This window comes from Fundulus heteroclitus, chromosome 13 (assembly GCF_011125445.2).
Source record: "Fundulus heteroclitus isolate FHET01 chromosome 13, MU-UCD_Fhet_4.1, whole genome shotgun sequence".
NCBI classification, from domain to species: Eukaryota; Metazoa; Chordata; class Actinopteri; order Cyprinodontiformes; family Fundulidae; genus Fundulus; species Fundulus heteroclitus.
The window spans coordinates 15265775-15290621 of NC_046373.1; the positions used below are offsets into that span (position 1 = coordinate 15265775).

Genomic DNA, 24847 nt, shown 5'->3' on the forward strand with positions numbered 1-24847 from the left:
ATCTTGTATTAAACAATGCTGTGTATTTTCAGTGATGTAATCAAAGGCATTGGTTGATTGTACCTGTGATACTTTTTCTGTTTTTTTTTCTATATATCCTCTTGCAAGTGTAGAAGCAGACTCTGAGGATGTTACCTTGCACCTCTTTTCCCTCTACTCTATTTTGTCACCTTCTCTCCCTTTTAACATCTTGTCTGACCTTTCTCTCTTCCTCTCTTTCTCTTTTACCTTTCTGTTTCTGCTTCCCTTGAATTTGAAATAATCCTTAAATAATAACCTGTCCAGTCAGATTGATAATGTGTAGTACTCTCCATTCTGCACATTATCAATCTGGGACTGCTCCAATCCAAACCATTTGGGGAAAGAAGGGACATTCAGCAGAACTTTCCGAGCTGATAGGGGGAAGTGACACCTAGTGCCCACCTACCAAAGGTTGGTTTTAGCCAATCACAGTATCAAATGAAAATGTAAACAGCAGTCACCATTAGAAACCACAACAAGTTACGCTGCTCAAGGCACGTTTTGCTGTTCTTTCAAAGAAGAACTCATGGATTCTGACAAAACAGAAGTGATAGCAGCAGCTACACGTGCCTATAATGTGCTGTGGTCATAGGCAGACAAAAAAAATGTGTCTATGTTTGATAAGAGATTTTTTAATTCTTCATAATCTGAGTGAGGGGAAACATACACATGTTAATTTAAAGTGGGTCAAGATTGCAGCCTTGGGGGACCTCACATATGACCGTTGTTTACTCAGCTTAGTTATTACCAAATGACAAGAAGCAGTGCTGCCCTTTTAAGTGAGCTATAATAACAAGCTAGCACAGTACCAGACAATCCTACCTACTTTTCCAATCTTTTAATCAGTATTTGTGGTCAACCGTGTTAAATACAGCACTGGGATTCAGCAATACCACGGCAGTACTGTAGCTCTGTAAAGGTATATTTAAAACCTTTACCGATACAGACTCTATGCTGTGATGTGGTCCAAACTTGACTGCAAAGCATTAAAGACAGTTTTCTTAATGCAAAAGAGTAAATTTGTTAATTAATTACATTTTGAAATGATATTAACCAAAAATGAAAAGTTAAGAGAGTCTTCTTAAAAACCAGGCCAATTACTATATGGATGGAATAAATTTGATAATTATAATTACCTTTGTTTTCCCTGTGCTCTGAAGAATGTGCACCAGAGCAAATGCGACCTCCTCTTTACTCTTCACGCTCAGCAGCGGCTCCAGTACTGCGCACAGTGTTCGGTAGTTGTTGGTGATGTACTCAGCAAACTCCTTGTACAGCTCCATTGGGAGAATATTCATCGTCTGGTAGCGAGACTTGATGCGCAGCGAAGCGTTGATCACTTTGGTACTTCCAACGCCACCACTTTTGGCTAAAACACTGGACTGTATCACCGGGTACCACTGCTCGACGAACTGCCGGCCTGTGATGCTGGATATTGGGATGCTGACAAGGCCAATGTATGTGCTTTTCTCCTACATTTCAAAGAAGCAAAGTTCATTTTAACATTTCGTGCTTTTTCCAGGCTAAACATATAACAGGTCGTAAACTGTAACGTTTACCTTGCGTCTCTTTTTGTCGGTCTCTTTGTAGAGGTGCAAACGAAGGCTACGAATGGTTGGCAAATTGTTAAACTCAAAATGTTCTCCCCAGAAGACTGTATCGGTGCGGGGTTTGCTGGTGGTGCGTGCATACAGCATGTCATCCAGACACAGCTCGCAGTAGTAGCGTTTCTTAGCTGGAAGATCTCGGGCCTCGATTATCCACAACTTGAGCACATTCTCCACCCGCCTGCTGTTGTCCTGAAAAGATTGCTATTACTGCGTTAAACAACCCTGCAGGGTTAAATGTTAGACTTAATTGATGCGAACAAAACAACAATCCACTGAGAATACCTTGTTAGGTTTGACAGCTCGTTGCAGATTTTCTATCCATTTGTCTCTCTCTGAAGCTGATCGGCATGCAAAACACTTTGTCCCTGAATTGGTGGTTACCTGCAGACAAAAAGCAACACTTCTTTTGACACTGATATCTTCCTTATTGGGTAAAACTTCATTTAGTTTAGAAACATAAATTTTTTTCAATCCAAACAGCTATATGTGTAAAAAGATTCAGTGACATCAAGCGGTAAATATGCAGATTATGGCTAAATTAGGCTTCCGTTGCACATGGGCTGATTAGTTTGCAGTTGCTTTTTTTTTATTTCAGTTCTTTTCTTTTTTTTTCACTGGGTATACAATGTATGAACCAGTGTTTTTTTTTTTTTTTTTTTGCTTCCTAAGAGGCTATAGTGAAATCTGTATATCTCTGAGTGAAACACAGCTTTTGAGCTGAGCTAAAAATAGTCTGAGGTAAGAGTGGCTCATGTTCATTAATACGGAGGCGTGCTGTGTGCGAAGGTATTTATGACCCAAGCATTTGCCTCCAAGTTATAGCTCTCTATTTAGCACTAATTAAAAAAGGGCTACTTTCTTAAGGATTCTGGACAACGTCTAACAACCTGCTGTCCAAAATATAAAGCACCTATAATGGAAAGTACTGATCTATAATGATCTACGGTGAACAGAAATTCTCTAAAAACAAGTTTGAGATTAATGAAGCCTTTATTGCTTGCTCAACACTGCTTACACATGCTTACTCTTGGTGAAGTATTGCTGCAAAATCAGTGACTCGATGCAATTGGCTTGCTTAGACAGACAACTTTTCACAAATTGGCATGATAAACTGACTTTTACTGCATTGAATTTATAACTAGGCCACACAGTTGCATGGTCAGTCAACACTGTTGCCTTGCAGTAAGAAGGTTCTGGGTTCAAATCCCAGTTAGGTGCCTTTCTGAATGGTGTTTTGCATGTTCTCTCTGAGTACTCTGGCTTCCTCTAGAAGCACATACACATGCATGTTAGGTTGGTAAATCACTCTAAATAGTCCTGTGTACCTTTGTGTTGGGCTTGCAACCTGCAAACATCATCAAACTTACATGGATCAAGCAGGCCTAAAAGGATTACACTTTGATTAATTTTGTTGGCACTAGTAACCTTTATTTAACATCAAGCTGACAGGAAACGGGGTTGAGAAAGAAGGGGGAAACATGCAGCAAAGGCCCAAAGGCTGGGACAGCCACAGCGAGGACTGAGACCTTCAAACACGGGTTGCATGCTCTACCCCTGCACCACCCCCATGGCCATTTTGAATTTATCTACATGACTGATTTGATTGTACATTTTATGTGTAAAATTTGGATCAGTTTGTCAGGTGAAGTGTTTTGTGAAGATGACACACTACACAAACCCCCCAAAACCTGCAAATTTGAGCATTAACCAATTAATATCTCTACATTTCTGCTTAACAACAGTAAATCAATAATTTATTAGGTTTTATCGGCTCTAATTGAGTAATAGGTCAACATATTCATCAAAGACTCTAGAGAGAAATGAAGTGGCTTTGCAGTTGTGCCTCAAACATTGCAGAATTTCAATTAAAGATGAAAAAAATTGCGACAGGCAAGCAAAAACACGGGAAATAAAAAGGTTAAACAGATTAACACACCTCAAAGCAGTACTCTTGTCCTAAAATGCTAGAGTGGACAGGCTTGATAATGGCGTCTTCATCCAGAACTAGGTCTAGAGCCTCTGCAGCACTGCTGGGGGAAAGGAGGGACTCGTGGGAGTGGGATTCTTTGAAGCTTTGCATCAAGCGGGTCCTGGGGAGAGAGGTAGACATCGACTTATATTCAGAATTCATATGGATTTTTTTTTTTTTTACAAGATGAGTCACAGCAGAGGGAAATCATTAAGTGCCAGCTTGTATTCCGGAGCATTTCCCTGAAACAGTCCCTTTATTTCGTTTTTATGGAGTCAAGACGAGCAAAAATGATTTTTTTTTTACAGTTGTATCAGTGGAGTCCATCAACATTCAAAACGGCTGACATGAAGAACAAAATATTCATAATAAATCAATGCAACGACCTGCTGAGAAAATCTCGGTTCCAGGGATTCATTTGGATGATACTTCAACACCCATCAACAACAACCTACAGCACTTCGCAAAAGTATTAACACCCTGCAGCACATTTACAAATTTCAAGGTATTTTATTGGGCTTTTATGATACACCCATGCAAATTATAAATGACAGTCCAAAGTGTGCAGTTGTATTCAAGCCCCTTTATACTGATCACACTAAATAAAATTCAATGAAATCTATTCCCTTTGAATGTCACCTTCTTTAGGCTCAGCTCCGTAACTGAGCCGACTCGGCTCAGTTATGAGTGTTTCAGGAGCAGCTTTTCTTTTTTTTTTAGGGCCAGCCCGGGGTTCCTGCGGCTCTGCTGAAGAGCCGGGTCAAACCGCGCTGACTCGAGAGGAGTTTTGAGTAAACGCCCCTCTTTTCAGCGATTGGCCGCGGGGCGAGGAGAAATGAGAAGGTTTTCTCTGAGGGAGTCCAGCAAAACTGAAGAGCGACGACATTAATGTTAAGGACTACTATTAGTGGGTCAAACCGAAATGCAATTTCCACAATTTTCAAAGCATGAACCACGCCTGAAGGTTAAAAAAAAAGAAAAAGGACACTCCAGCTTTCTATACCCAGTATCATTTATCAAGGCTTTCCCTCATTTCACACTAAAAGCTGTTAAGTTTTGTCTGTGAAGTGTCCATCCATCCACCTAGAGCGGTTCAAGGTAGTGGATGTCTGCCTCTCCCCGCTGCCGGCCCGGCTTTCTGTATAAAGCACTTGGGGGGGAGCGGCAAGGCGCTTTCGCAGAGGTGCCCCGCTGAAAGGAACTCAATCACGGTCAAGCTTCACCCTCCCTCCGCTGACATCAGCAGCCCGCAGCCTGGGGTTAAGTGAAATTATTACTGTGATTCAATGTATTGTCCAACTTAACAAACAAGCTATCGAAATGCAGACAGATCAAACAACAAAGAGAAGTAAAGAAATGTATAATGTGACATGAAATGTAGGAAAAACCGAACTTTAATTGTATTGTTTGTGATTGTTTGTCCTTGGTGAGTCGGTTCAGAGGCTTTTTATTCATTTGTGCTTGGTGCTCCATATCCTCAGCAGGACCATGTGCTATTCTAGCATCATAAAAGAGACTCTTAAGCCGCAGAAGCCGAATAATAACGGAGACTTCAGGGCCTCGGTTTCACACAGAATATGGCACTACTGGATGATGTCCTGATGGGCGAGAGGTGTCCTGAGGCAGGCCCCCACAATGACAGGCAGAATGAGTTATTGTTGTGGCTGGTGCATAGTGGTAGAAAACAGCCCAGAGTCGCTGCTACTGTGCAGATGTTTGGAAAACACGGTGCTTTGATTTGCTCTCACTTATTTTTAAAGAGAAAATGTAACGTACGTCTGCTAATAGCAGCTCAGCACTCGTAAGGCTGCAAAAAAAAAGAAAAACACCACGGAGCTGAAAGGTGGGAGAGAGAATTACGGGCGTGCACATGAAACAGGGAGAGGGTTTGTGACAGACTCAAAGCTGATGATGGTGTCATGACTTTCTAAGCTTCTGTGAGCTCAAATCCCAACATTTGACTGAAACGGAGGCACGCCTCTAGATGCTTTTTTTTTAAGGCAACATGTCAAACAGACTTTGTTCATGTGTGCCACCGTGGGGAAATCAAATCAAACCTAACAAGATATCAGAAGGAAAATTTGGGACCTCCACTAGTCTGGTTCAATTCCCAGATACCTGAAGGCGCTCATCTGTTAAAGAAATTATACCCGACTATAAAAACCACAGGAAAATTATGCACAGTGTAATGACTCCCACAACAACAAAGGTTCCCAAGGAGGAAAGAGTCATAACTCCAAAAGAAACATAAAGAGGCAGACTGGAGTTTGCAAATACACTCAGGGAGACAGATCTTGAGTTTTGTAGTCATGTCCTGTAGCTTGGTGAGACTAAATTAGAAGATCCTGGCTTTATTTCCCAACTATGAACTACCGTCATGATCACCAGGTGTTTGATTGATTATTGGTTTTAGGTTCCTGAAATCAAACAACTTTCTGTTGTTTTCCCTTTTGTGTTTATGTTTATTAGTGGATTACATTAGACTTTGTATCTTGTTTCTGTTTATTGTCTGTTTTCCCTGTCTTCAGTCTTCCCCTTCAAAAACCTGTGGTTTTTCTCTTTAATTACTTTCATCTGTCCTTCTGTTTTCCCTTCTGTCCTTCCCTCTCTATTTAAACCACCTGCTCCTCTCCCTTACTGTCGGATCCTCCTTTGTGCTATTTCCTCCTTTCCTAGTCCTTGTTATCGCCTGCCCGGCCTGTAGGTTTGTTGCTTTCATTCATTAAATTGTGCTTTATTCACCCCATCATGCGTCTGCCAAGCTCCTGTCTGCACTTTGGTTCATCTACCACCCCATTAAACATGACAACTACGGGAGTGGCAGCGCTAAGCTAGCTTTATACTTAATGCATTGTACAGGGCCCAAGGGTGCACTAATCAAAAGTGACAAAATCGTACCGCCGACTTGCGCGGGCCCCCACGCGTTGTCGTGGCGTGAGATTGTGCACCTCTGAGATTTAACTTGGTGCGGAGCGAGCGCGAGCAAGTTTCATTCAAAATGGGGGAATTCAAAGGATCCCTTGCCGACCAAGTTCACCTGTACTGACATAAAATGGCACAGAAACTTCAAGCAGCACAGCTTAGTTAAATGCTATGTTGTTGGTGTTTATTCCGTGACTGAAACCAGCATACGCATATTATCAGCATGCTTTCAGGGGTGAGTTTAATGGCCAAGTTTGTGGGTACAAACAATGATTTTGACTTCTGTTTCCATCTCTTGCAGTGTAAATCGAGTCTAAAACAACAAGCCACATTATTTATAGCAATCAGCTTTCAGTTAGTAAAGGTAAATATTTTTTAAACCTTTTATTTAAAAAAAAAAGATCACTATGGGCTTTACAGAGAGGCTGTATTTCCCATCTTCACGTCTTCCTGTATGCAACAGGTGAGCATATCACCTTCTTCTACATCTCTAACCCTTTGCTTATTTATGTTTAGCAGCCATAAACACACCAACTATTATTTAAGATTTACAATACTAAACGTGGCCATTTTGTGTGAGCGACAACCCAACGTGCAAGTAAAATGGAGCCTTTATGTTATCGGGAGGTTTCGCTGCAAGAGGAACTGGTGCACTTAGCACAATAGATTTAATCAAGAAGAAAGAACATTGTGTGGAAATATTGAAGCCACATCTTAAGAAATGAGCCAGAAAGCTACAGCTTTCCTGCAAACTAGACATCTTAATTTAAGCAAGATTTCTGTTAAAGAAAAAAAAAAGTATATATATATATATATATATATATATATATATATATATATATATATATATATTTATTTACTAATTTTGGTAATCCTAACTGACCCAAAACATGAAATGGTTAGTATGATGGTTACTGTTGAAATGTCTGGCTTCAAGGGTTCTTCAGTACAACATAATAGTTTTATAAAGGGTCCATGTTCGCATTTGGAGCTGGCAAACTAACAGCTTGAAAAATGGATGTTAATATGCAATATTTTCTAAATGCTCTGAGCTTTTATAGAGCATTTTAGGAGTAGCTGCCTTCCCAGTGCAAACCTAACTGCACAAAACAGCACTGTCCACAGTTCAGTTTCCTAGTCCCTTTACATTTCCCTTCAAAGCATTGAGACTTTCCTTTAATCTTTTCAAGTGGATCTTCGGGAACTTTGCTGTTAAACAGGGGAAACCCTTCATTTAAGCTTGATCTGGAAATTGTACTGGTAAAAAGACTATATATCCTGTGGCACGTCCCTCGTAAAAATCGGTCTGACATAAAATAATCTCTCAAGGAGGAAGTGGGGGAACTGGATTCAGAAAGATGAACCAAACTGAAGCGCACCGCAAAAATAAACCTTATTGTTGAGGCAGGATGGGAGCGTTATCGTCTCGGCTAATAACAGAGTGCCTGCTCTTCACTCTCCACTGCAGCGTTTCAGGGTCAGGTGAATCAAATTGAGACTGAATAAGAAGCAGTAAATTGATTTGCTGGCACACAGAGATAGGAGTTTAGTAGCAGGAAAAAAAACTATTATTAGGCTGGTCAGTTGGAAAATTCAATTCTCTCTCTTCATCTTCCCTATGAGAGAATTTTTTTTTTCTCCTTGTAATGTTTTCTCATTTAAGAGCGGGACTATTTTCAAAAGACAGGCAGACTGACAGTAACAAAAAAAGTAAGATCCTCATCAAGCAGTTGATGCCTGTGCAGCAACGAGGATTTACTGTTGATCATCACTGAATAATCATGACTGCAGCGCATGAGAAATGCTCTGATAAAACCAACCGACTTGGCAGCTGAGGCCGAGCAGCTGCGTCAAAAAAAAGCTCAAGTGTGAAGTTGGTTGCTGAGGGTTTACAGCAAAGTCAACTTAACGCTACGGAGTGAATTAAGCGTGTGTGTGGGCAGGACTCAAAGCGAGCTGTCTGAGGCAGCGGCGAGAAGGGAGCTCTGACTTAAACCCCAACATCGTTTAGCTTTCGCTCCATCGCTGCTGCCCCCACACATTCCACACGGTTAATTTATGATTTGTTTCAACATCTGAAACATTGTGTTTTAGAACAAAATGTTTTCCCACATCCTCTGCTAAACGGCACTTTCCTCGTTTTTTTCCCCCCACCGGACCTCCACACCAGCCCCAAATATGTCTGTAAAGTGTCTCCCTCTGTGACGGGAAAGTGTGGCGTCAGCACTACATTTTTACTCCCTGTCGACATCTTTGTATTTCCCATATGGGCTTCGTGACTGGATTGTGTGAAGGTTGCATAAAATTTTGAAGAGCAACATCTAGCCAGGGATGTGACCCCCCCCCCCCCCCTTCCCTACTTCAGAATATAAAACAAGTAAAGAAGCCTGTCAAGAGACACTCCGAAGCTACCAGCTGCTACATCCTGACATGATGTGGGGGAAAAAACAAACTAAAAAAAGAAATAGAAAGTCTCTCAGAGGAGGTAAATGCAAGCACAGGGTAAAGCATAATTGTTTAAAAGTCTGTTATCGAGACAAAACGTATCACAGTTGCACATGAAATTATTCGACGCCCCCACTGCAAATTTGTTTTAGCTGCACAATTTGTTCAGGTGTTCGCGATAAACACATTACATAAGAACTGTTTAAATAGCTTAATGAGATTTTATCCAAACTTGACGCTAAGTCGTACTTTCCATGGCTACCCATCTCTCAATGTTACGGATCGCAGCGCCTGTTTGTAGAGCAGGTGTGGACAGAGCACCACGGCGGAGTCCGATGCTCTGCTCTCCACCCCGCAAAAGAGCAATCTGCCGCGGGGTGGCGTTTGACCGGTTTTACTAATATGATTGTAGCCAATCAGAGTTAAGTCAACTAGGTAGAGCCGCATATCATTACTGCACCCAACCCTTTTACTGAGAAGGAACATTTAGCCTGACAAAACAACAAGCTTTCGTTATTATTATTTTTTTGTATTAAATTCTTTGGATAATTTATATTTGCAGCAATATCGACTGCAAGAAATAGTTTATACAGTGATGCAATGGCACCTTCAAACACCAGGACAGATAATTGTGTATTGCATGCTTGAAATATGGTTAAATATGGAAATTGATAAAGAGGAAGGAAATTAAATCTATCTGCAGGGAGAACTGGATGAGAGCACTGGGGTAACTAAGGAAAGTCTTCTTGCTGGCCCGGAGGGCAGCGTGACATACTGCATGTACGCAGCAGCGTAAGAATTTAGAGAAAATATTGAGAATTTGGGGATTTTCGTTTCATTACTCACCTCTCTTGGTCAGCACTACGAAACCGGGGCAGAATCATCTGTTTGAAGCTGCTGGTACGGTCCAGTTTGGGCTGACTTTTTGCCCTCTTGATGGAACCCTTCAGTCTTCGGTTGAGAAAACTCTAAGGATTGAACCCAACAAAAACAAAGATCCCATAAATATCACAAGGACCACATAGAAATAAAGCTCCTTCTAGAGGTTTTACTGTACTCACCGGCTGCCTGAAGGGCTGAGGGGTCGTGTTAGGAGGGGTCTCCATACTCGACTGTCTTACAGAGGCAAAACTTGCCCTGCGGGATTGGTCTAGAAGAGGACAACGTCGTAAAAAAAAAAAGCAAGAAAAAAAAGTCAGCAATAAGAAATGTGCTCTAAATTACCTTATTAAAATAACAAATACTTTACTTAGACATCTCAATAGATGTGTCAGTAGGACATCTATTGAGATACAGTATATTTTTGTTCTCCTTCTCAATATAGTGGCAAGATTTGAGTGCATTACTGTGGTCAGAAATACAAAATTTAGACCTTGGGCTTTTGGGCATGTTTGGTTTATGTTGAACTGCAAGACGTTTGATTTTTACTTATTATCGGCAAAGAACATTATTAAATGGTGTCAAAACACAGGTACATTTGTCAACATTGTTTGGGACAGTTTTCTACAACTTTGTACTAATTGCAATTAACTTGAACTCCACAAAGCATCTATGTACAATTTATGAAATACAGACACAGAATAAAATTATTTATTTCAACATAATTTATTTCATCTCTACTAACCTATTCAAACCAACTGGGTCAAATGAAAATGCAGTTGCAAGTAGCTCCCTCTGGGGAGGGAGCTAATTAATTCCCTCTGGGATTATTAAAGTATTTCTGATTCTGATTCTCTAACTGACCATATTTTTAGGAAAGCTACATAAACATTTATGAGGCACAACCAGGTCTGATTCCTGCCACAACATAAAACTAAGAAATCACTTAAATAGGACCTTTATGACAACATGAAGTACACCAACAGACACCCAAAAGCCACACAGCATTAACAGATCTATATAAATTTAATAAATTCAAAAGCAAATGAAAAACAAAGCCACTATTATTATCAGTCTGAAAAGCCATTTTTCAGTGAGAGCAATTATCCACAAATTGAAAAAAACACGGTGAGCCTTCCCAGACATAGTTGGCACATCAAGATTACCGCAAGAGGAAATCCACGAATCATCCAGGAGTTCACTAAAGAAAGCCGAACAGCTAAAGGGCTGCAGGCCTTCAGGTCAATGTTCATGATTCAAAAACAGGAAAATAAAAACTTGGAAAAAATAGCATTCACCCGAGAGTTCTCTGTAAAAACAAAACTCCTGTTGACCAAAAAGAACATGGTCTGCCTCACATTACTGGGGTAAAAAAAAATATCTTGATTATTCCCAAACTTTTGCAAAAATATTATGTGGACTTACAAGATAACAGTGAAATTGAATGGAAAGCTTGAATCGTGTTCATTCTGGCGTAAAACCAACAGCATTTCAGAAAACAAACCAACGGAGGTGTGACGGACTGGGGCTGCAGTGAAGCTTCAGTATTCTGACAACTTGTTAGTAAATTATTGACCCATTAATTCTGTCATCCCCTGCGATAGACAGGCGACATGTCCAGGGTTTATCCCGCTTCTCGCCCATTGACAGCTGGAGATAGGCACCAGCACCCCTTGCAACCCCACAGGGGATAGACGTACTAGAAAATGGGTGGATGGATAATCCTATCCTCCACCGTAAAAATCCCGATCCAAAGCACACAAGCAAGTCTACATCTAAATGTCTCAAAACAGCAAAAAAGAAAGTTAAGATACTGAGAAGGCATAGGGAAGGTCCAGACAGATGCTGCGGTTCAATCTTAAACAGGCTGTTTGCCACAGCACACAAACCCCTTATTGTCAGTTGTGGCAAACACTTGATGGCAGCTTTACCTGCCAAGGGTGGTACAGACAGTAATTAGGTACAGGGGAGTTACACACACTATTTCAATTGAAACATAAAAATGCATCAACACTGTCATAAAAATTTTGATTAAAGAGGAAAAAAGATCAACAAAGGAGGAAAGGAAGACATAGAACAGCTTTTTTGATAGTTATGCAACTGCAATTTAATGCAGGAAGAATGGAATTTGGTTCTGTTAAAAAAAATTATGGTAAACACTGAGAAGTGAGGCTGCAGCATCTAATGGGGACAGTTTTCTGCTGGTTGCACTTCAAACTCCCATCCCAGTATGTACACTGCCACACAGTTCAGTCAATTTTATCCTCTTAATGGGTTTTTTTAAGTGGTAACAGTGTCACAACTCTTATTAGTGGTTACTGTTGACAGTTTAACAATGACTAACAGGCTCATCAAAGTCTCTTTTTTTGTCTCCGTTGAGAGAAATTTGCCAAGGACATATGGGCTATGCTGCACAGCATTACACGTTGCACTCTTCCATTACATCACAAAGATAATAATAGATTTAATGAAGTCATTATTTAAAAAAATATATATTATTATTAAATAGCACATCACTAACAAGGTTTCAATGGAAAATGTTTGCTAAGAAACAAAATAAAAATGTATTTACTTAAAACAGTGCAATATTATCAATATTAGAAAAAAACTGAAGGAACCCATGTAACCATAGAAAGAACAAGTACATAACTAGTCAGTGAGGAAGTAGATTTATCTAGGTAGCTCTGCATTCTTCCTGACATGTTCATCCTGCGTATAATTTCTATCACTTTGATATCCACCACATTACTCCTTATATTGATTGACAAATACATACCATCATGTACTTTATTACCCCATCAAACCCAGGGTATTTTTGGTAAGTAAATTGCTCATTATTAAGCTGTATATTTTTGAAACCCATGGTTAGGAATGGCCAGATAATACCATGACCCAGAAGGCATTGCTCTGTAATTCACTACATTTGGTGAAACTTGTTTTAAATAAATTCTGAACATTTCAAACATTATCACATTTTCAATAATTTACAAATGAGTGATCATGATTTCTTTTGTATACTTGGACTCTTGTAGTCCAAAGGTCAGTACAGGTAGCCCTTCATATGACACAGTACCGATGAAGTAGCTCTCAGTTTCAAAAAGGTTGGTGATCCCTGCCCAACATTAATTTAAGGCAGCTTATGGTCAGTAACCTCAGCTATTGTTGGGACTCCTTGTAAAGATGTGTGAAAAACCTAAAAATAAACTTATCTGTTAGTGTAGCAGCATTTCAATCTTGAAAAAAGGGTGCAGTGAGTATTTTGCATATTTTTCTGGCTGTTGATGTGTGGAAATGTAAGCAGGTAGCTTTTTATATTTTTACCATTTTCTGACCCCAGAAGATCAACACATATTTGCCCTAACCCTACGACATGCTCCCTTGCCTATTCCATTTTGTGGAAGTCTATTATTATTGTAATATTATCTTATAAAATCTTCAGTTTATTTTAACTAAAAGCGACTTAGCATACTTTTACCCTACAATTATAATGGAAGAAAACAGTGTAAAAAAGATTTATTTAAAAAAATACATTTCAGGTTGAGAAAAAAATAGGGCACCCTTCAATTTATTTAACTTAATAAGGTTAAAATTATAGATTGGCTCATCACCTCAGTTGCACATGATTAGAGCACCAGTACTTCACATTTTGAAGGTCCAAATAGTTCTCTGAGGCCTTCAGAAAGAATTTATTTAACAGCTTAAAAGCCTGGGAATGGGTTTAAAGACGTCTCAGAAGAATTTGATACAAATGATTCCAATGTAAGACAGTAGTCTACAAGTGGACGATATTCAAAACAACCACCAACGTGCCCTGATCCAAGTGGGTTCACCAAGAAAACACTCCGCAAAATCCTAAAATGTCATTAAAAGACCTGCAGAAGGCTCTTGCTACTGTTGATATGAAAGTACAGGACTGTACCATATTTAACTTTCCTGGGAGATGTGCAAGAAGGAAACCTTTGCTCTTTAAGAAAGACGAGGGACAAAATGAATTGGCCATTAAAAATCCAGGCAAAAATCAGCACTCATATATTTATGTTGTTAGAACAAAGGATATTTGTTTGTTATAATACAAATACAACATTTCAGGAAGAGAACCTCATACCAATTGTGAAGCAGGGAGGTAAGAGTATTATGCTTTGGGATGCTTTGCTGCAGCAGGACTTGGCCAGCTCACCATTATAGAATTAACCACGAATATAACCTTGTATCAGACGGTGTTTGAGAAAAATGTAAAATTAGTTACCCATTGGGACATGAATAACAATTTGAATCTGAACCTGAACCATCGGTAAGAAAGATATATGCTGAAGTAAAAACCGGCACTTTAACATAACAATGACCCAACACATACCAATAAATCCACCAAGAACTACCACAGCAGCTTTATTTATAGATAAACCCACATTTATACACCCATGGGACCAATTTTTTGTACACAGAATAAATAAACAGAAGTCATGTGATAGAATTAAACAAATAATAAAATCAATAAGACCTGAATTAAAAATAGCCCTATATACAAAAATAAAAGGGTAATCATAAAATTACATTAGTCTATACAATTAGTAGTAAAACAAATTGAACAATTTTAAAAATCAACATCTCAGATAGCCAAGGAGAAGAGATTGGTTTTAAAATCAGAAAGTGAAGAGGTCATTCCACAGCTTGGGAGTTGTTACAGCTACTGGTCCACTGACCTGAGGAAACGGGAGGGTGTGTAGGGATGTAGCAGCTTGGTTAGATAGGGTGGGGCAAGGCCTCTTAGAGCCTTGAAAGCAAATATAAGGAAGTCCTAAAATGTACAGGCAACCAGTTCAGAGAGGCTAAAATAGGGGTGATACGGTCAAACCTTCCTGTGACTGTTAAAAGACGTGCAGCAGCTGAGAGATGCTGGAATCACTGACTCCGTTTATAGAGCACCTTACAGTAATCCAGATGAGTGGTTACAAAGGCACGGATTTGTGTTGTCAAGTGCTCCTGAGAAGGAATAGGCTTTACCTTTGCTAGCGGCCTGAAATGGAAAACACTTTATCTGGCAACAGCTCTAATATGATTTTTCCAGCATCCACTTTGACCCTTAAATTAATAGTAATTTGTCCAATGTACACGGCCAAGAAACCAACGTCTATCAGGGGTTCTCAGTGAAGCTTCCAAAGATGATCATGATTCCAAAGATGAGCTTCCAAAGATGAAGTTCAGAGCCATTCAGGCTTGCATGTCTTCCAATAAAAACAGAGACCTAATAGATGGTGGATTCCATCTTCTCTAGTAGGACATAAATCTGGGTATCATCCGCATAACGATGAAAGGAGATCCCATGTTTTCTAAAAATGAAGCCAAGAGGGAGCAGGTACTGCGTGAAGAGGAGGGGGCCCAAAAATGAGCCCGGTCTGAGTATTTAGGAGTGTGTAAATGCAAAAATACTCAAACATCTCGCAACTGAAAATAAAGAGTAAATTATTTCAGCCACTGTGGGATCTTAGGGGTGTCTTAACATTTTCCTCAATGTCCAAACACATTTTATTTGTATCTTTTCTTTAATCATTAAAAAAAATATTAAACTAGTGTGTGTGTGTTTTTTTTTTTCATTTACATCTTAGTTGTTTTAAGCAAATAACATGTTTCTTTCTCAGAGATCAAAAATAAGCTTGTATTTTGATATGTGGACATTTCTTAATAAAACAATGAATCTTTCATGGGGTACTCAACATTTTTTTCAGATGATTGTTTTATTCAGTACCGGAAACTGGCACGATGAATGCACGACAGACTTCACACAAATGAGAAAAATCTCAGTCTGAGGAACATCAACATCTAGGGCCTTCTCAAGCACACAAAAAGCAAACTGTAACGGTCCAAAGGTGCTTGTATATGTTGACCATGAGAAAATTAGCTACAGCTTGTGGTGGAAAACCTTTTGAATCCCAGCTCAATGGAGAATTATGCAAATGAAAACTCGATGCAAGAGCAATATCGGAAGTGGGGCCCACACTCTATGATGACTCATCTGGATACCAATAGCTTTGGTCTGTCTTTAGGCTTGAACAGCTCAGCAACATATAATAGAATGATGAAAGTATGAGCAACTATCTTTAGGGAATCTCAGCTGATTTTTTTCTCTATGTGACCAAAAAAGATAACATCAACATAAACCAGAACGAGGTGGGTGCAAATCCTGCGCACATATAACCTCCTTAATTCTTCTTCTCTTTGTTTTCCGAATGCAAACTTAAGGAGGAATTTAAGACAAACAGTAGGATGTGGGGCATTTCTTATACTTAACATATATTGTTAATTGTTTTGGGAACTTATCATCCTAAGATTCTCTTATTCCAATGATTTCGGTGGAGGACCAATGTATGGAAACAGTTATTCCTGCAAACAGAAATCTTAAAACCTTTCTTCCCCATTCTGGACACATTGCTTACCACCATTTATGATCTCTGGTCGGTTAAAACAGCACTACAGTTATGTCAAACAGAGAATTGACAAAGCCAGCAAATTGACTTAAAAAGTTTCAAACAGTGTTCATTAATTTGGTGTGGAGCATTTTTATAAATTCAAGTGAAAACACTGACTGCTCTAAGCAGTCCACTGGGCAGCTTTCACTCAGTGATTGAAAGTAGGTGGAAAGCAGTCGCAGAACTCCGTCGTTAAAGGCAAGTTGATTAGATCCTGAAGCAGAATGGTAACCCCAAGCTATTATACCACTACTATCCCCTTAAAAAAATATTTCCAGGATTAAAGGACTAATGTCTCAGCAGGATCTCAAAAAACTAATCTGTGCATTTGAGTACTGCAATGGTGTCTTCACGTCTGCCAAAAAAAGTCAATCAGACAGCTGCGGCTAATCCAGAAAGCTGCTGCCCGCGTCCTCACTAAGACTAAGAAAGTAAAGCACATCACCTCAGGTCTAAAATCCTTACACTGGATCCCTGTATCTCAGAGAATAAACTTTAAAATAGAACTTTAAAAGGTTAATAAAGCTTCTGTAATCTGTATAACAGTGAAGTGGTAAACATTCCAGAAGACATAAGCTAAGTCTATGTGTTTAATATTAGCTGGACAGACACTGCTAGCTCAATTAAGGTGTTCTGTCGACCTGAACATCCCTGATGAGATGTGCTCGCCAGGTGCGTGGTTCTTTTACAAGCAATCTTTTAGCCTATTTTATCTTCTCTATTTCTTTTTCCAGCTACATACAGTTCAGTCTTAAGCATAGAACAGCAATTAGCATTATATGTTAAAAATGTGAGTATAAACCCACATTCTCATAAACTTGTAAAGTAGTTCCTTAATTTTTGCAATTTCATACCTGTATCATTCTTGTTGTGTAATAAAAAGTGCCGACTGATCTGCAACCTGTGACTATCTTTTAATCTAGAACCATGTTTAATGCTGTTTCTCACTCCACGGTTCTATTTTTGTCTGGGAGTGATCTGTTGGGGGTTTTATTTTAGAAATTGCCCATTACCCTGAGGAGCTGTTTCATCCATTTTATTTATTTATTTATTTATTTATTTATTTATTTATGTATTGCAAAGAGAATCAAGACACCTGTCATCCTGTGATTTTGATTTCCTCGCTCTCAGTGCCTGTAAGTAGGCTACTCTCCAGGTTCTATTCTGAATCACAGCTAATTGTTTGGTACCCATGGAAACAACTCCAAGGGCCTCTACTTGAAGTGTAAAAGATATTGGCACAAAAAAACTGCACAGCAAGGATGATAGAAAAACACCAAGCAACACGCTGCAAAGCGTTACATTTCTGCAAACCAGACATGAAGACAGGAGCAATCAGAAATATCAGCACGCCATGGGGTGCAATTACCCTCAGCTGGAGGAAACACTTCAGATATTTACAAATGTGTCGCATGTGGGGTCAAATCATAACACGGCAAATCAATTGAATGACCTTGCAGAACAATGTTTTTGCGCACATCTACCCGCCCCTAAAACAGTCACTTGAAATGAGGCGGGACTTAAGTAAACGTGACATGTTAGAACACATGGATGTGTTCGGTTGGGCCATTCTGAATGTAAATTGCTCTCAAGACGGAGCGTGTGGGCGGCAACAGCCTCTAGCTAACTGTGATACAGAGAGAGAAAGACAGAGAGAGAAAGACTAAGAGTGGGTGTTACAGAAACATAGTCAACCTTTATCATGTCTATTAATAAATGTTGGGAAACTTGGCATTTTTGACACTTTTGTACCTAAAATAGTGTATTAACTTATATTAATTCCACAGTTGCTAATAGGATAAAAACGCATAAGAACCTTAGATACTATGTTGTGAATTTTAAGAAATTATTACAACACTGCAATTATGATCCATGTGTTACTGAATTTGAATGTGACTATGTAATTGAGTTTGAATGAAAGGAACTAATCAGAATCAAATTTAGAACAAAACTAATTCTGCACTGCCTTGCAAACAGGGGCAGTTCTAGACAGGGGCCAACAGGGGCCCATGCCCCTGTAGAAATGGTTCTGGCCCCTGTTATGGCCCCTGTACTAAAGACATGATAATAAATACACATCTCATAATTATTTGCAATGACAAAGAAACCATAACTGATTGGTCATATTGACCAATATTATTTTTTACCTATACAGTTTTACTCTAAAAAGAATTTAAAACTTAAGATGTTTCACGTTTAGCTTATAAGCTGGGGGCAAAGTTTTAACTGCTAGATCAGGGGTCTTAAACCTGCAGTTCCAGAGCCACACATGGCTCACTTAATATTATTACATTATATTAATATATTATATTATTATTATATTTATTGTTTTTTAAGTTTTTTGTTCTGTCCCTGTGAAAAAACACTGGCCCCACCTTGGCCCCCCTGGTAAATTTGGTCTAGAACCGCCACTGCTTGCAAAAGTGTTCATATCTTATAATACTAAAAAAAAATCCAGTGCAACAAACATAACATGCAGGAAAGGTAAGGGAAGCATTGATAAGCCAAGCAGCCAAGAGACCCCTGGTAACTCTGAAGTATCTGCAGAGAGCCACAGCTCAGGCAGGCAAATCTTTTGACAGAACTATTGCTTGTGCACTTCACAAAATCTGGAATTTATGGATAAGTGGAAAGAAGAAAACCATTGCTGAAAAACAGTAGTTTGAACTCCTGTTTGTAGTTTACCACCAGCAATGAAGGGGACACAGTGAACATGTGGAAGAAGGTGATCTGTTCAGATGATGAGTTTTTGGCCTATATGCAAAACGCTATGTCTGGAAAAAAAATTAGCTTTGAACTTCACACAGAGCAAAGCATCCCCACAGTTACACACAGTTGTAGCAACATCATGGGTTAGGTATGGCTGATGCTTGATGTTGATCCGAATTAATGGAAAGATGAATGAAGCGAAACACAAAGCAATCCTGGAAGAGAGTCTGCTGGAGGATGTAAAAGTGCTGAGACTAGGAGACAGTGTGGGGCCCAGTTGCAATCCAGACTAAAATGTAATTGAGAATTTGCATCAAGGTTTAAGAATCGATGATCACAGACACTCTCAATCAAATCTGACTAAGTTTGAGGTACTTTGCAAAGAAGTGGTAAAAAAAAGCTGGTAGAGACACACCCAAAAAAGGCAGATAATTAAAAGAAAACTGATCTGGTCCCATGATGCAGCCATCGCAGATTGTATATTCCCACTGCTTTGATACTTTACAACTCAACAGTTTAGTTGCGCTCTGGTTTCTTCTGTCAAGGGACTATGCAATTTTAAATATTATCATGTGTATAAACTCATTTTTGTATATCTGTATTGCAATTGCATTCTTATTTCTATCTTTTTTAATCTTGTATTTTATTTCCTTGCACTTTATTTTGTTTTTGTACCCTGCTTTAACAATCAAATTGCCCTGAAGTGGGATCAATAAGGTTTTATGTTATTGTATCCTATATAAATGTAAACTTAGATTAAATTTGTTGTCATTTGGAGCCATTTAAATGAACTAAATTGAGTTGAATGTATACAGGTTTATGGGACATAATCTTATAAGATGAATTACTGCTGATTTAAAAAAAATCACACACACAGAGGATTACAGTAACCCTAAAAACAGAGTTTTAAAGTCATTGATCAGTTATTACCAAACCAAAAGTGACTGTGTACATACTTAATGAACGGACTCATTTTCTGTATCAGTGGTGACTTTATTAGGCAAAATGTGGGTCACCAGAGACTTTCTACAGAAGAGATTAAAACTACTTAAACATCCACAAGTAAAATCAAGTAGAAAGCAAGGTTATGAAAATAATCACATCAGAAATATCCTGCTTTATAACAACTAAAAAAAAAAAAAAGCAACCATGTATTATCACTGCAGAACCAGCACAAGTGCCGTTTATCTCGGGTTCTATCTAAAATCTGTAGCAGTTCCGCTAGAGGTGTCAGAAAAGGCTTTCTAGGTGGAGTAAAGCATCTGTGCTTTCATAAAAAGATTTTTAATGAAATGTTAGATCCAAATAGGCAACTTTCGTTCAGCCTAAATAAAAATGTAATTATGATTAAAAGAAATTATGCTGACTGAATGTATGTGCCACAAGAAAAAAATTATTGATCCCAAAATGTATGATTTAGAATGTATTGACACATTAAAAAGTTATCAGGTCTATGCTGATTTATGCCATAAAAGATTAAGGCCTGTATAAAAATGTCTTATTTCAGCAGCATTTGCGCTGTATTTGTATGTAGAAGTTGCAACATGTAAACATGTAAAGGCAGTTTCCCATTTAGTTCAATGCCTGAAGAGCTATTCCAATATAAATGCCATTTTAAGATAAGATAAATAACATATTTAATGAATATTGATAGAGAGATGTGTAGTTTCAAACCATAAAAGTAGCCAAAGTAGTCCCTGTTCTCAGGTTTGCAGACACCTTTGATAAAAACAACTCCCAAGATTCAATGTGATCAAGATTTTGCACGTATTACAGAAGCTGTTAAGAGTTCCTCACAGTTTCATTTGCTCACTGTGTTATCAGAGTGTGGGTTCTCTGGAGAACACTGGTGGCTCAGAAATAAAATTCTGGCCCAAATTTTCACGGACATAAAAATAGACAGGTTTCAGTTTGGTTATGTCATAACAGACACAATACAGCTAAGTCCGGCTAAGTCCATTTAAGTAAGTTGGTAGTAATAGGTGAAATCAAGTAACTGCATGTATTAAATGTGTCTTTGATCCAAAAAAAATAATAATTAAAATGCTTAGATGGATGGTAATAAGAATTGAGTAAGATTGGCCAGAAGGGATTTTATTGTGGCTGCTCATATTGTTGATGTTTGGAGAGATCATGTCTCCAGTCACAGGCCACAAACGGAGGAGCTCAGTATGACTAGTCATGAGCATCTAACAACAACAAGCCAACTCCAGTTACTCACAGACAGGCCTGCTGGGGCAGATACAGTATTTCATTCATGACACAAGGAAGAATCTGTTATTGCCATACTCCATCTAGTAAATACAACTAACCACCAACTATGGTAAGACAACTAATTTTTTGTCTGATAGCTCCAAAAGTCCATAATTTAGGTCAACAAGGCAATCTTAAAAGATTTAGAGCTATTTTTGCAATATTTTGCTATCATAATTAGAATGACCCTTACATTTACCTTTGAAAAAATAGGTTTTGAACTAAAATTACACTGAAAGAAATAAGTATTGAACACGTTGAATGATTTTGCTGGTAAATATAGTTCTAATGATGATACTGACATGAAATTGTGGCCAAGCGTTAGTAATAACCCAAGTAAAAATCCACTCTTGCAAATAAATCAACAAATACATATATAAGTTAGGTTATGTTTGATAAAGATGAATGACACAAGAAACAAACACTATTGAGCACTTTTCTCACAGATAAACCTTACATATACACCTGCACTCTCACAAACACCTACAGGTACTTGGATCCAGATGGTTACACATTCACATCTATACAGAAAAACCCTAAAATGACGGCAGCTTTGGCTGTCACTTTACACATATTGTATTAAATAGTACTGTGTATTCTGATGTTATCAAGACATTGGTTGTTTGTACCTGTAAAAAGTTTGATAGATAGATAGATAGATAGATAGATAGATAGATAGATAGATAGATAGATAGATAGATAGATAGATAGATAGATAGATAGATAGATAGATAGATAGATAGATAGATAGATAGATAGATAGATAGATAGATAGATAGATAGATAGATAGATAGATAGATAGATAGATAGATAGATAGATAGATAGATAGATAGATAGATAGATAGATAGATATCAAGCGGAGCACTGATATCTGCCACTCTTGTGGCATGAAGCTTGAACTGAACAAACAACTTTTTGATCTCGGTACAACAGTCATACTGTTGAAAACATATAAATTACACATTTTGGTGTTTTCGAATTAATTGACTGGGACAGAAATAAAGAGACACAACACACCTCTTGCATGAATATTAATATATCTTACTACTAAATTATAATAGACCAAATCATAATTACACAAGTGGTTTTCACATTCTGTTGTGAATAATGTCTAATAAAACGGCCCACATTAAGTTTGCTGCATTTGTGACTCCCACACATCTTCTCCAGATAAGAGACTTAGACTTAGACAACTTAGTCATTTTGTATGCACAGAGTGCGTACAGAACGAAATTTCGTTTGCATACAGCTTGAAAATTACAGTGAATTGCAGTAGATTACAGGATAAAGTAAATTACAGGATAAAATTACAGGATAAAAATTGCAGGATAAAGTGCAGCAGTGATTTAACAGTATATGCATAAATATATATTCCTAACACGAATTGCCAGCAACACCAACCTCCGGGACATTTTACAAATTTGAGATTGAACAGCTAATACGCCTTCTAGTTACCATAGTTGAAAACCCATTTCCATGCCAATCTCTTATCTAGAAATTTGGTGTTCAGTGGAGCTCACGAATGGACCGCCTTGTAGTTCACTGAGGTTAGTCATAGTAATATCTCACTTTAAAAAGGGACAAACATTTTGAGCCTTTTTATTTGTAATTATTTTTCCTATTGTCCATTTAAGATGGTCTAAAATGCTTCAAGATGAGTGGTGCCTCTTTTAAGACTCATATTAAAGCTTTGCACTTCTATGCAAGCACAACAGCATATAATAAGAGAGCAGCCGTGGGTAAATCTCAGTCAAACCTTCTACCCTGTGTTTATCAATGTACAAAAGACTTTAAGTGGCAGGATAACCTAATCGCACTCTACTTTATGCCAACACTTAGTCTGCACTGATGAAGATTCACTCACTTCAACAGGCAGAATTCTTTATGTGGCTGGCATGACAGATGCTTTAGCCCTGTATCTAAATAATTCAGCTATTACCTCTTTAATACATTAGGTGAAATCCTAAACTGTGTATAGATGGTCAGGCAGTTTTAAGTACTGGAAAAATAAAAAAAAGGTGACATAAAAAACAACTTGTCTTTCCCTGTGCTGTAGCACAGCTTAGATTTTACACCCTCTGTCCAATTACACACAATGAACCTTGCCTACCATAAAGTATACAAATAATACTGTGTATATGTAAAATCTTCTCTTTTCCCTGCAATTTAGACCAATCTAAAGCTTATTTTCAAATCAGCATAATGTGACAAAATGCATAGTGATTGCTAAATCAATAAATTTGCTAATGCCCAAGATACAAATATAAATCACATAACACATTTATCAAATTCATTTCACTGTCATGGCAGTTAAATACTTCATATCTCTCTTAAAGACAGAATCTTGCCATTACTTATGCAAAAAAAAAAAAGTTCAACTATGGCGGCAAAAATCCTGTTCAAAGTCAAACCGGTCAACAGTTTGAGATGCTGAAATCAATGCTGATTGCGGGTGAAGTTCACTGCTTGGTTATTGCTAAACTATGCTGCATTTTATGACTAAAAGAAACTCTGAAGCTACAAAAGTGGATCTTAAAAAACTGAAATCAGATAATCTAGCAGTTTGCGTCAACGCTGAGATGTAGCCCTGATCTAACAAAAGGCAATGCAGGCGCCTTTCTCTCAAAGAGGCCCATTGTAACAGGATTAAAAAGTCAGAAATGTAAACTTTTAAAAAAAAAATCTGAATTTAACAAGAGCTGTGTTTATACAGGAACAGTGAGTGAATATGCTTGGTATTTTAGTTTTTATTGGTGACTTATTGACCACCTCTTATGCTTCATTCAGGCTAAGGAAAATATTAAAAGTAGAAAAAAAAAAACCTGGAATAAACAGTGTCTGTTTCAGCTAACCAAGAGAGGTCAAAGTGAGGAGTTGGTGGTGAATTAAGGCTGAGAAACAAGAAGCCAGAAAAGAATAACATTAGCAATATATTCTATATTTGGGTGTTTTTCATTTAGTCATTATAAAAAGAAAGTACACCCTCTATTAAGTCTAGTGTTCTTATGTTTAAATGATCTATGCATTACCAGGCTATACTGTATCTAAACTCAGGTGTACGAAACACACCATAGATTGTACACTGTGATTATTTATTTAACAAAGATGAAGCCAGAATGGAATTTGCGAAAATTAATTCAACACAGAATCCCGGGGTCCATGTGAAACAAGCCAGGTTCTAGAGTTTGAAGGTCAAATTGCATGATGGGAATCATGTTAGAGGCTTTTACTGCAAGTGCTTTAAAAAAAATATGTTTTTATTGTTGTGGATTTTACCCGAACAGATTTACGGCTTTACAGGTTATTAAAGTAAAAATAACCAGGAAAAATTGTTATGGTAGATTCGGGCAAGCATTTTTCTATTTGTTAACATACTTTGTGTGGAGACTGGAAATGATTCAATGTTCCTACTTCCGACTGGGTCACAAAGATGTATCATGATGTCAAAGCTTTGGCTAGACAATAAAAATACTAATGCTGAAGATTTCCTGTCTGAGCTCTGCCTGTCAAATCTCTGAGCCGCTTCAAATCCAGAAGGCTCACTGGAAGCCATATTTTTAGACGTAGTTGGCC

At 38.2% G+C, this 24847-nt stretch overlaps 1 protein-coding gene across 5 annotated transcripts in view; it reads right to left on the minus strand.

Annotated features, from left to right (window-relative positions):
- LOC105935149 (ras/Rap GTPase-activating protein SynGAP) overlaps nucleotides 1-24847 on the minus strand; it is an 83747-nt gene that overhangs the window by 38752 nt on the left and 20148 nt on the right. For 4 of the 5 annotated variants that reach the window (XM_036145182.1, XM_036145181.1, XM_036145180.1 and 1 more), the window contains 6 exons: nucleotides 10029-10117; nucleotides 9814-9935; nucleotides 3568-3721; nucleotides 1914-2012; nucleotides 1581-1832; nucleotides 1158-1493 (listed from right to left, as the gene is read on the minus strand). In XM_036145182.1, coding sequence (XP_036001075.1) covers nucleotides 1158-1493; nucleotides 1581-1832; nucleotides 1914-2012; nucleotides 3568-3721; nucleotides 9814-9935; nucleotides 10029-10073 — 1008 coding nt within the window. In that variant the 5' untranslated portion in view covers nucleotides 10074-10117. The remainder of the gene's footprint in view (nucleotides 1-1157; nucleotides 1494-1580; nucleotides 1833-1913; nucleotides 2013-3567; nucleotides 3722-9813; nucleotides 9936-10028; nucleotides 10118-24847) is intronic. The other variant, XM_036145179.1, reaches the window with a different exon arrangement.